At 47.3% G+C, this 12,473-nt stretch overlaps 1 protein-coding gene across 2 annotated transcripts in view; it reads left to right on the top strand.

Moving 5' to 3' along the window:
- The window catches only part of Fntb (farnesyltransferase, CAAX box, beta), a 90,005-nt gene that overhangs the window by 66,033 nt on the left and 11,499 nt on the right, over positions 1 to 12,473 (top strand). For both annotated transcript variants that reach the window (XM_052185608.1, XM_052185609.1), the window contains exons 8-9: positions 3,652 to 3,781; positions 6,972 to 7,104. In XM_052185608.1, the coding sequence (XP_052041568.1) occupies positions 3,652 to 3,781; positions 6,972 to 7,104 (263 nt within the window). The remainder of the gene's footprint in view (positions 1 to 3,651; positions 3,782 to 6,971; positions 7,105 to 12,473) is intronic.

Genomic DNA, 12,473 nt, shown 5'->3' with positions numbered 1-12,473 from the left:
AGGCCTCTATGGGAGGGGCTTGGAGGTCCTGTCAGCTCCTGGATGAGGGCCTGTTCACCTGTGCTCTTCCACCGCAACAGAGAAGTGTGACTTTAGGAAATGCATCGTGATAGTGTCAGTTAAAAATATATTTAAAATTCAGGACTAGGGAGAGGGCTAAAGGTAGAGAGTACTGGGCTTGCATGAGTGAGGCCACCGATTCAACCACAGCCCCATCCAGGTGTGCACATGCACACACACAGATCTCAAAATTATTTCATAGATAAAACATGTTTGTTATAGGTAGGCAAAGAAGAAAATCTAACTTACTTGGAATCTACCACCATGATGTAACCAGCTCTCCTAGTTTCATGCTCCAGTGCTGTGATAAAATATCCTCCCAGAAATCAGTTCATGAGGTTGTTTTACTTTAAGAGTCTAGGAGACATCGCAGGACAGACATAAGCAGAGGGAACAGGAACTTGCTGGGCGGGAGCAGAGAGAGATGAGTCCACGTCTGCTCACTAGTGTTCAGCCCACGCCCCACGCCCACACAGCTGATGACCTACACCCAGGATACGGTGCTGCCCACAGTGGGCTGAGTCTTCCCACATCAGTTAGCACAATCAAGACAGTCTCCCACAGGCATGCCCATAGGCCAGCCCCATCTAGACAGCCCTTCTCTGACACTGTCTTCTCAGGTGACTCTACCTGTGTCAAGTGACAGTTAAAAGTAACCATTATACATTTGTATTTGTTGCTTTTGTTTCTTGAGACAGGGTCTCACTATGTAACCCTGGCTTACCTGGAACTCAAAAGATCCACTTGCCTCTGCCTCCTAAGTGCTGGGACTAACAGCATACACACCATGCCCAGACTCAGACTCATTTTTTTAATGTATATTCTTCCAGAGCTCTGGAAATTCCATCATAAGGTATACTGTTATTTTCTAGCATTCATGTGATAACTGAAACATTTTCATAACTCTGTAGCACTCCTTAATGACAGTCTGTTGTAAGATACACCATGCTTTCTATCCCAGCCTCTGCTCACACACATCTGAACTTCTAAGTCCGTCTGACCCTCTGCTCTCAAATATACAGATGTGGCAGACAAGCTTACAGTGTGCTCCTTGGACACTGATCCTTACTTTGTAAGGCCAGTTCCTAGAAGTGGCCCTGTCCTGCTGACCCACACATTATGCATGGGCTGGGGAGGTGGCCCTGGTCCAGCACTTGCTGTGTAGGCATGAGGACACCTTCAGCTCCTGGAAGCCATGTAAACTCTGGGCAGTCGTGGTGGCTGTCTGGAATCCCAGCGCTTAGATGACAGAAACAGGGCATTTCCTGGGCAAGCCTAGACTAGCCAGAATTGGTCAGCTGCAGCTTCAGCGAGAAACTACCTCAGACTGGGTGGTGGCAGCGCACGCTTTTAATCCCAGTGCTCAGCAGGCAGAGGCAGGGGCATCTCTGTGAGTTTGAGGCCAGCCTGGTCTACAGATCAAATTCTGGACAGCCAGGGCTACACAGAAAATTCCTGTCTTGAATACTACCCCTCACCTATCCCCCCAACCCCCCCCCAAAAAAAACATAAAGGAAGAAACTATTTCAATAAACAAAGTAGAATCTCATCTTCAGCTCTCAATGGATTGAAACTTGCCGTGTAGATCAGGTTGGCCAGTAGCTCAGAGATTAGTCCTAGCTACTAGGCTACTATACCTACCTCAGATAGTTTAAGTATAAGGAAAATTCTAAAATTTAAAAACGCTTGCTTTTGAGCAGTTACAAGCTGGACACAATCTTATAATTAGGGGTTTATCACTGGTGTTGTTTGTTAGTTTGAGAGAGGATCTTACTCTGTAGCCCAGGCAGTCCTCCTGCCTCAGCCTGAAGTTACAGCCATGAGCCGTCACACCCAGGTAGTTCCAGTCCCTTGTGAAGCTGAGGTAGGAGATCACTTGAGCCCACTTGGGCAACATAGTTGCTGACAACATAGCTCAAAATTTTTTTTTGTATGAGTGAGTGAGTGAGAGAGAGAGAGAGAGAGAGAGAGAGAGACAGAGAGAGAGAGAGAGAGAGAGAGAGAGAGATTGACTGTGAGTATGTGTGTTCATTCTTAATAGAAACTTTAAGCCAGGCAGCCTGGTAGTGTGACCTATATTCCAGCTACTTCAGAGGCTAAAACAGGAGAATCCCAAATCTAGGTCTTGCCTGGGCTACAGAGTGAGTAATGCAAGGCCAGCCTGGGCAACTTAGGGAGACCTACTGCAAAAAGCAGGTGGAGAGGTAGGTTGCCCAGCTCGCACCACGCCCTAGTCTAATCTCCAGCACTACAGAATAAACCAAGCCAAGCAAAACCAAAAAACCAACAGACGGCCTAGATAACTGCAGCAGGGTGGCACACATCTGTACCCTAGCACTTGAGTGGCGTAGAGGTCAGGTCAGACAGGGGTCTCAGGAGGTTCAAGGCCAGCTAGGCTATAAGAAGTGTGGTCTCAAACAAACAAACAGGAAAGAAAAAAGCTGGCAGTTAGAGGGGTGGGTGTCTCAGTGGTAGAGCACTTGTCTAGCATGTGTGGAGTCCTGGATTTGAGCTCCAGGGCTAGAGTTGGGGTTTTGTGTGTGTGTGTGTGTGTGTGTTTTGGTTTTTTGGAGACAGGGTTTCTCTGTGTAGCCCTGGCTGTCCTGGAACTTACTCTGTAGACCAGGCCGGCTTCGAACTCAGAAATCCGCCTGCCTCTGCCTCCCAGAGTGCTGGGATTACAGGCATGTGCCACCACCGTCCAGCAGGGCTAGAGTTAAAAAGAGGAAACTAGACAAAAATAAAAAGGCATTCACTAATAAACTTTGTACTTGAAAATAGCCAGAAATAGGGGCTGGAGAGATGGTTCAGCGGTTAAGAGCACTGACTGCTCTTCCAGAGGTCCTGAATTCAATTCCAAGCAACCACACGATGGCTCACAACCATCTGTAATGGGATCTGATGCCCTCTTCTGGTGTGTCTAAAGATAGTTTCGGTGTATTCACATATATAAAATAATTAAAAATTACAAAATATAGCCAGAAATAGCAATTATTTTTCTATTTTATTTTAACTTGATGATTCTGTTACATATAGTACTTTGCAACCTTTTCCTATTGAGGATTGACCAGTGCTATTACATTTCTTATGTAAGTGGACAGTTTCTAAATTTCCAAGGCCTACTGGTTTTGTTTTCTAGGAAAAGGAATCTGCTAATCTTAATGAGTAAGGGGCTATAAAGTATTCTGTGTAAGCAGGAGGACCTGACCCCAGTACCCATGTGAAAAGCCAGACAGACTTGTAATCCCAGTGCTGGGCAGGAGTTTGGGGATCCCTAGGACTGATTGTCAAAGACATCCTAGCCAAAAGTCTGATTTCCCAGGTTCAGCGAGAGACTGTCTCAAAAAACAGAGTGGATAGCCCTCCTGAGGAGCAACGCCCAAAGCTGACTTCTGGCCTCCACATGCATGTGCACATACATGCATGTGCACACACATGCACACACATATATACATGTAGTCCATCTGTATCCATGGTGCTGCCATCTTATGCTGTAATCAGAGCATATTCTTATTCTCTGCTACCAGAATCTGGACAGGACGCCCATCCTCACCCCCGCACTTTCCATGTCTGCTTCTTTCAACCTCTTAGGTGCCAGAACTGGGAAGGCGGCATTGGCGGGGTGCCGGGGATGGAAGCCCACGGCGGCTACACCTTCTGTGGCTTGGCTGCGCTGGTGATCCTCAAGAAGGAACGTTCTTTGAATCTGAAGAGCTTGCTAGTGAGTAGCTGTCACGCCATCCTCTCCCCGAGCCTAGGTTTGGTGATGTGACTTGATCCGGGACCATGGGGCGGTCTGGTGATGGGAAGGGAGGGCTTAGCTCTAGCCCTGAGTGCAGATGAAGCTTCGGGTGTGGTAGCTGGTGGCAGCACGGCTGTGAGGCAGCAGCAGGAACAAACAGCTGCTGTCGGGCTTAGCTCCCTTCTCCTGCCTCTCCTCCTGCCTGCTCTGACGGTTCTGAACAGACCCAGGGTGGACTTGAGTTCTCCACCACCTGGAATGAGTACCTTTCCCCCAGGCTCCGGAGAATAGCAATGGTCCCTCAGGATTCGCTATTACTATGTGTCTTAGAATTTCTTAAGAGGCTCTGAGAAGAGCTTTGAAGCATTTAAGGGCCAAGGATTTATCACCTGTGAAAATTCCGTATCTGCATTCCAGCAAGTTCCCCAGGCAGAGCTGGGGAATTGCTATTGGGAGGTCTGGGACTCTCTCTAGATTCCCCCAAGCTCTTGGCCAGTGTTGGAAAGGTGGTCAGGTTAAGGGAAGCCTAGGACATACAGAGAATATATTCCCCTTGTCTTTGGGGGTTATTGCTCCCCTGGTTATCGTGAAAGCAAAGCAGCCACAGTAGACCTCCAGCTCTCGGAGAGCACATGCCAGGCCCTCATTGTTGAGCCCATGTGAGCTGATGTGAGTCCTCTAGAGCATTGCTTTGTATCTAGTGGTGGTGTGACAAGCAGTTTTGCCCTCATTGTGAGAGAAGGCCTCTCACACAGCGTGCTCTATGAAGGTTCTGGAAAATTGATACTGAATGACCAACTCTGTGGATGTATTTTTCAGTGTGATCATCCTTAAGAGATGAAATGTAAATTCCTGTGTTGTCTTAGTCAGGGTTTCTGTGCTTCAGTGAAACACCACAGCCAAGAAGCAAGTTGGGGAGGAAAGGGTTTATTCAGTTTACACTTCAGTATAGTTGTTCATCACCAAAGGAAGTCAGGACAGGAACTCACGCAGGGCAGGAGACTGAAGGCAGGAGCTGATGCAGAGCCTGTGGAGGGTGCTGCTCACTGGTTTGCCTCCCTTGACTTATTCAGCTTGCTTTCTTACAGAACCCAGGACCACCAGCCCAGGGATGCACCATTCACGATGGGCTGGGCCCTCCCTCTTGATCACTAACTGAGAAAATGCTTTACAGCTGGATCTCATGGAGGCATTTCATCAACTGAGGCTCCTTCCTCTGTGATGACTCCAGCCTGTGTCAAGTTGACACACAAAGCCAGCCAGTACACATGTTGTAGGCAAAAGGGAGGAATATACTAGTGCATGTCTAAGTTAAAAATGTCAGTACTATAGGCCTGAACCTGCCTCTGCCTCTTAGCCAAAAATCCCTGGGAAAATTTCTGTCTGCTTTAGCTGCACTGCCTGCTTTAGCTGCACTGTCTGCTTTAGCTGCATTGTCTGCTTTAGCTGCACTGTTTGCTTTAGCTGCACTGTCTCTTTCCCTTCTGGAAGGTGGGAACAATAAAGCCGTATTCCTTGAGGATTAAAGAAGATGACCCATTAAAAGCCTGGTAGAAGGTGTTCCATTAGTGCTGGCCCTTCCTTTTCCAGTGACTTCCTTCCCTACCTTTGTTATAAACAACCAACATCTGAGCCAGGCAGTGGTGGCCCTTGCCTTTTGGGTTTTTTTTTTTTTTTTTTTTTTTGGCTTTTTGGCTTTTTGGCTTTTTGGCTTTGGTTTTTTCGAGACAGGGTTTCTCTGTATAGCCCTGGCTGTCCTGGAACTCACTCTGTAGACCAGGCTGGCCTCGAACTCAGAAATCTGCCTGCCTCTGCCTCCCAGAGTGCTGGGATTACAGGCATGCGCCACCACTGCTCGGTAGACCCATGCCTTTACTCCCAGCACAAGAGGCAGAAATAGGCAGATCTCTGAATTTGAGGCCAGCCTGGTCTATAGGACGAGTTCCAGGAGACCCAGGGCTACACAGAGAAACCCTATCTTGAAAAACAAGAAAAAGAGGGAGGAAGGGGGAGAGAGGGGGTGGCTTTGACTTCCTGCACCCAAGGGAAGTGGAACCAAACCCGCTTTAGGCACTGGAACTGAATCTACTCACATTCCGGGGTGAGTCAAAGTGCAGAGCGGCTGCTCCCCGCCCTTGAGTGTGCTCATTAAATAACAGTTCCTTAAGGCTAATTTAAGGCTAAGGAGGTGTTACTACCTAAACACAGGTTTTTGTCCTTTTAAGCATCCGAGGCTGACTTGTGTTGCCATGACCAGGGACATACTCTAACTCTATTACATTTGAAGAAGTCCAGGCTTCCCTCTAAAGAGTCCCCTGCGTCTGCGTTCAGGAACTCAGTCTGGAAGGCTCCGGATTCTGGGCATAGGCCCCTTGCTCCCATTCAGTCCAGCATTATATCTGCTCTGCCAGTCGGTCTGCTCATCCCTCCAAGGCTATCTTGGCGGAGTGTGTTTAGAAAATGTGGAGATAAGCCAGGAGCGGTGGTAACAGGTGTGGCCACTGGGTGACAAGTGCCAGTTTATAGCTTCAGCCCAAGATGTCTCTTGTATCGCGCCAAGAGAGCTGGAGGCTAGACCAGGAGGTTATCATTTGGAGGCAAGGCTGAGTGGCTGTCAACCTTCAGTCCTGGTAGGGACTTGAGGATGCTCCTGAGTGAATGTCCTCAGGTACCAGGTACAGGCAGGACTAGCTTGATGTCATCTGATGAGCATTCCAACGCTTCCCACCTCTGCTTTGAACAGACTCCCTGAGAAGTGATGAGGAGAGACAAGAGAGGGTACTGGGCTCTATGTAATACGAGGCTGAAGGGTGAATATTGGGGGTGGGGGTGAGAGAACACGCCTGGGGAGGGGCGTGACCGGACATAGCAAAGATGATATATATATATATATATATATATACTACACACACACACACACAAATATAACAGTGAAGAAACCTTTCACCTTTTATACTAAGAGAAAAACGGTGCTCGATTTTTCAGCTCTGAGCAGCAGTTGCTCAATGCTGGTTGCTTCAAAATGGCCAAGTTAAATGACGTCGCCACTGGGGAAGGGGAGGAGAGGAAGGGAAGCCAGAACCCCAGAGGTCGTCCCACCGAGTGAGTGGCCCTTGTAGCTGTGTGCCTTCGCCTCACACCCGCCCCTCCCTCCTGTGTTCTTTCTCAGCAATGGGTGACAAGCCGGCAGATGCGATTTGAAGGAGGCTTTCAGGGCCGCTGCAACAAGCTGGTGGACGGCTGCTATTCCTTCTGGCAGGCAGGGCTCCTGCCCCTGCTGCACCGAGCACTCCACGCTCAAGGTGAGCCCACACCGCTGCAGGGGCTAGAAGAGCCCCTCCGCAGTCTGTCTCTAACCTGTGCTGTAGAGAGGAGTTGATAGAAAGCCCTGGCGGCCTGGGGTCTGAGGGCTGGTCTGGAGCCTCCCACCCTCGGGCTGTCTGAGCTGAATTCCAGTTCCAGTGCTTTCAGCCTGCTGGGGCAGATGACCTTCCCCTGAGCCACTCCCTGTTATCTGAAGGGAGCATCCCCACCTGCCCCAGGCCCCACAGTGACTGGAGCTGCCGTCCCAGCTGTTGTGATCCACAGCCTCCATTGTAGAGCTATGTTTGGTCATGTCAGAATGAAACACTCCTGAACTTGTAGTCAGGATGGTGACAGCAGAGGCAGGTATGAAAAGGGGCAGAGGGCCGGGACCTCTGAGATAAGACTCGCCCGCTCTGGCTGAAAGGCTTCTGCTGGCAAGTCTGATGACCTGGGTTCAAACCCAGGGACTCATGTGGTGGAAATAGAGAACTGACTCCCAAGAGTTGTCTCCTCTCCTCATGTGATCCCGTCCCACGAAAAATAAATAGAATGTTGTTTGCTTTTTTTGTTTTGTTTTTAAGAAATGTTTTGACTGCCACTGCTTGCGTCAGTGGTTTTGTTTCGTTTGGCAGAACTGGGGGTTGACACTAAGGACCACGTGAATGCAAAACAAGTGTCCTGCCACTGAGCTGCAACCCACCCCTAGAAGTGTTTCATTTTAAAGTCAGTAAGCTGACCTATGACTGCGCTTCCCTGGGCAGCTAGACTAGAGACATTCCTTTCTAAGACTCTAACAGCCTCGTTTCTCAATACCTTCTGATTCTGTGCTCATTCCTGCCTGTGAGCACCGGGCTCACAGGTGCGAGAGGGAGGCATGGCCACCCTGCCGGCTTCCAATCTGCTCCTGCAGGGAGATCCCTTGGCCCAGAGGGAGACTTTCCTGTGGACTCAGCTGGGTGGCTAATTGCTCAGATGTAGAAGATGGGATTCTTTCCTGCCACCTCCCACACCTAAGCTGCTTTGCCCAGGCCTCTGAACCTAAGCTTTAATTCCTTAATCTCACTGAAGTTGTCCAGTTGTAGATGCTTTTGATACTGGGCTCAGAAGGGACAGTACTGGGCTCTACTGGGACAGAAGCCCTGTCCTCCCTTTCAGCCTTTAGGCCTCAGAATACTGAAGCACATAAAGGCCAGCACTCTGGAGCCTCCACAGGCTCTGACTTATCTTTAGTAGGACTGTCAGGAAGTCCCGAGAGCACAGTTCTCAACCAATGGGTCGAGACCTCTTTCAGGGTTGAACTGACCATATTACAGGGATCACATATCAGATATCCTGTGTATCAGTTATTTACATTTTGACTTAGAAGTTCAGATGTGTGTGAGCAGAGGCTGGGATAGAAAGCATGGTGCATCTTACAACAGACTGTCATTAAGGAGTGCTACAGAGTTATGAAAATGTTTCAGTTATCACATGAATGCTAGAAAATAACAGTGTACCTTATGATGGAATTTCCAGAACTCTGGAAGAATATACATTAAAAAAATTAGTCTGAGTCTGGGCATGGTGTGCATGCTGTTAGTCCCAGCACTTAGGAGGCAGAGGACACAGGCAAGTTATCCTGCTAGTGGACTGTAAGCAGGCATTTGGTTTTTAGGGTGGTATGCAAATGCCTGTTTAACTCATAAACACAGTTAAGGTTTTAATCTGGAGACTGCACTGTCGGGAGTTCACATGCAGAGATCTTGATTGAGCATGCGTAGGCTCTCCTTAGCAAACAGATAATGCCCCCTGAACGGTGAAGAGTTGCCCAGCCTGGTCACATGCACACCTTTAAGCCCAGCACTCAAGAGGCAGAAGCAGGGTTCAAGGAGAGCCAGGCCTACACCGTGAGGCCCTCCCCCACAAACAAATATGTGTGGGTGAATAACCGATGCTCTCTAATGGTAGTTCCATGATAGATAGCTCTGTACAGAGAGCCCCCCAGGATACCACATAAAGTATAAAAGGCCACACCCGGGCAGTCATGTGCATACCAGCTGGTGTCCAGCAGGCTTTTCCTGGCAGCCGCTCAACCCTCAACAATGGATAATAGTAAGAGAAGCAAACTAAATCTTCTACTGTGCCCTTTAATTTTCTTTTTTTTTTTAAAAATATGCTGTTACTTATATTTTAATTTTTAAAAATTATTTGTGTGTGTGTGTGTGTGTGTGTACTTGCGTGTGGTATGTGTGTACCTGTGTGTGTCCAATGGGGCAGAGTCCCTGGAGCTGGAGTTACAGAAGGCTGTCAGTCACCTGGCCCTGAGCGCTGGAACTAAACTCATTTCCCCTACAAAGGCAGGGCTTCCTCTTAGCCCCTGAGACAGCTCCCCCTTAAAGTGCATGTGTTTAAAACCAAAATTATGTTTTGATATCAGGTATTGAGCCCAGATTCTGCTAAGCACATTTACTACTGCTGAGTTATGTCCATAAACTTAAAAAAAAGTTTATGTATTATTTATTAATTTGTAGTACTGGGGGTTGAAAATAACAATAGTATGATTATAACTGAGGTATCAACTGTTTATTTTAAACTCATATAACAAAACAAATGGGCAAAAAGGAGACAGGAGGTACAGCTATGTTATAGAAAAAAGTGAATATAGTTTAAGGAGAGGGTCATAATATTAATGGACAAATCAAAGTTACAGAAAACTCTCACCCTAATTAGTAACGCAGGCATGCAGATCAGAATAAATGAGCAGACCTTCAAACACCCTTTCACCCTTTGCTGTTTTAGACAAGGTAGGCTAGGCTAGCCTCCTAGCATCAGCCTCCCAAGTGCTGGATAACAAGCATGTGCCACTTGGCTTCTTTGTTAACTTTAAAACATTGTCTGTCTATTTATGCTAAGGCTCAACCCTGGACCTCACATATGGGAAAGCCTAATTTTTTGTTTGTTTTTATTGTCTTGTTACTTGTGGTATTGGCGTCATGTAGGAATCCATTGCCAACTCCAACATTGTCTTAGTTAGCGTTTCTGTTCCTGTGAGGAGGCACCATGACCACAGCAACTCTCACAAAGGACAAGGACTTGAGCTGGATCACAGTTTCAGAGGTTTAGTCCGTTGTGGCAGGAAGCATGGTGGTCTACAACCAGACATGGTTCTGGAGAAGGAGCTGAGAGTTCTGCATCTTGACCTACAGTGACATACTTCCTTCAACAGAGCCACACCTCCTAATATTGCCATTCCTTATAGCTAAGCATTCAAACACATAAATCTATGGAGGCCATTCCTATTCAAACCATCACATTCCACTCCCTGGCCCCATAGGCTTATAGCTATAACATAATGCAAAAATGCATTTAGTCCAACCTCAAAAGTCCCTATAATCTATAACAGTCTCAGACTTAAGTCCATAGTTGATCATCGCTTCCAAATTCCATGCATTCTCTTAACTGTAATCCTCTCTAAAATCAAAATAAAAAAAGCAGATCAAATGCTTCCAACATACAATGGCATAGGAGATACATTACCAATCCAAAAGAGAGGAAAGGGAGTACAGTGAGAAAATACTGGACCAAAGCAAGACCAAAAACTATCTGGGCAAACTCCAAACTCTTCATCTCCATGTCTGATATCAAAATGTTCTTCAGATCTCCAACTCCTTTCAGCTTTGTTGACAGCGACACACTTCTCTCTCTTGGGCTGGTTCCACTCTGTTTGCAGTTCTCCTAGACTGTTATCCCACAGCTCTGGCATCTCCAGCACCGTGGGGTCTCCTCACCTTCGCAGCTTCACGCAATGACCTCTCTAGGCCTCCATGCGGTGACAGCCCTGCCACCCACACAGCCTCAGCAGCTCTCTTTAGACATGGAGGGACATTCCATAACCCCTTTCTTCTATCCAGTCTCTAAAGACGGAACCACGTGGCAGAAGTTCTGCCACTTGCTAGGGCCAGAACATGCCCCATCATTCAGTTACACCTTAGACCCAGCCAGCCTTATACTCAGTGATCCATCAGCCTCTGCCTTGTGAGTGCTGGGACAGAAAGCATATACCACCACCCCTGGCTCTAAGCTTTTCACAGATTGGCAGCTTTGCTGGGTGGTATCTTGCCCTGAGGTTACCGCTCTCTTTAATATCAGTTTGGTTTTTTTTTTAACTCTCTCCTTGAACATAGGATTTAGCTCCATTTCACTTCCTGGTGCACCCTTTCTCCTGGAATTGTACATTTTCTATTTTTCCTTGCTCAGCTTGCTTCTTTTCATTGTAGATCTGCATAAGAGTGAACATTAGTAACCACAGGACAAAGTCAATATTAGGCTATTTTGAGATTTAGCCAAACTGCCAATGGAATTAATCCAAACTCTTTAACTTAGCCTCAGGCAGATTCTTTGGACGAGGTCAAAAGCCACATTCTTCATAGGACCAGTATCCAGGCCACATACATTCTTCTCCTCTGAAGTCTCTTGAGCCAAGCCTCCACAATTAAAAAATTTAATTAGGGCTAGTGTTATTTTCTTCTAACTCTTTATGAAGCTGAGCATGACCTTGAAGCTCTCTCTGATCCTTCTAAGTGCTCAGATTACACGTGTGTTACCTACCATACCTGTCTTCTGTAGGACCTCCTTTTGGGGAGACCCCCACTCCATTCTCGGGATAGCGTACACCCAAGGAAACACGAGAGACTGACTTGATGCAAACGCGCTCCGGGCCAACACATATCTCACACAGGAGACAGGGGAGTCGACCCTGAGGCTCAAAAGTTAGGGGTTTATATAAGAAAAGTCAGGGAGGGTTGTCAGGGGGGGTTGGTGCAGTTACACATGATTTACTGACATTGGTGGGGGATTCTGGCACGCAGGGTGGGCTTTTTGGCATATGTGCAGATCGGGCCGTCAGCAATGTAGGAAGGCGGTTTATTTTTGTTAGCAGGAAGGTCACTTTGACATTAGTAAACTGCATCCAAGGGACAGGAGACAGGAGACTCCAGTCCAGATGGTGTATGACCCATAGGAGATTGCCCAGGCATGCCCCTTATCTTTTATGGCCGGTCTGTTTGTGGAATGACTCAACCACAACCTTGCTTCAAGCTTATCCGGCATGCCCGGGCTCTAAGTCTGCTTACTGCCTCAACTATGGATTCTGAAAAGTCCCAACTCCCTTCATCTTCCACAGTGCTGGCATTATAGGCGTGTTCCACTGTACCCAGCCTGATTTTCTTTATGTTGAACTGCTCTGGCTTCCCAGGATGTCTCACTTCTCCTTTAAGACATGGTTTATATCAGATTATTAGTATTTTACAATTTTTGTACCTTTACTTATAAGTATCTAGTTTGATCTTCATAATAATTCAGGGTAATTTTTAAAAATTAGGGTACA

The sequence above is a fragment of the Apodemus sylvaticus genome, chromosome 6 (genome assembly GCF_947179515.1).
Source record: "Apodemus sylvaticus chromosome 6, mApoSyl1.1, whole genome shotgun sequence".
In the NCBI taxonomy this organism is placed as follows: Eukaryota; Metazoa; Chordata; class Mammalia; order Rodentia; family Muridae; genus Apodemus; species Apodemus sylvaticus.
The sequence above is the reverse complement of the archived record's forward strand: the minus strand, read 5'-3'. Positions and strand labels throughout refer to the sequence as shown.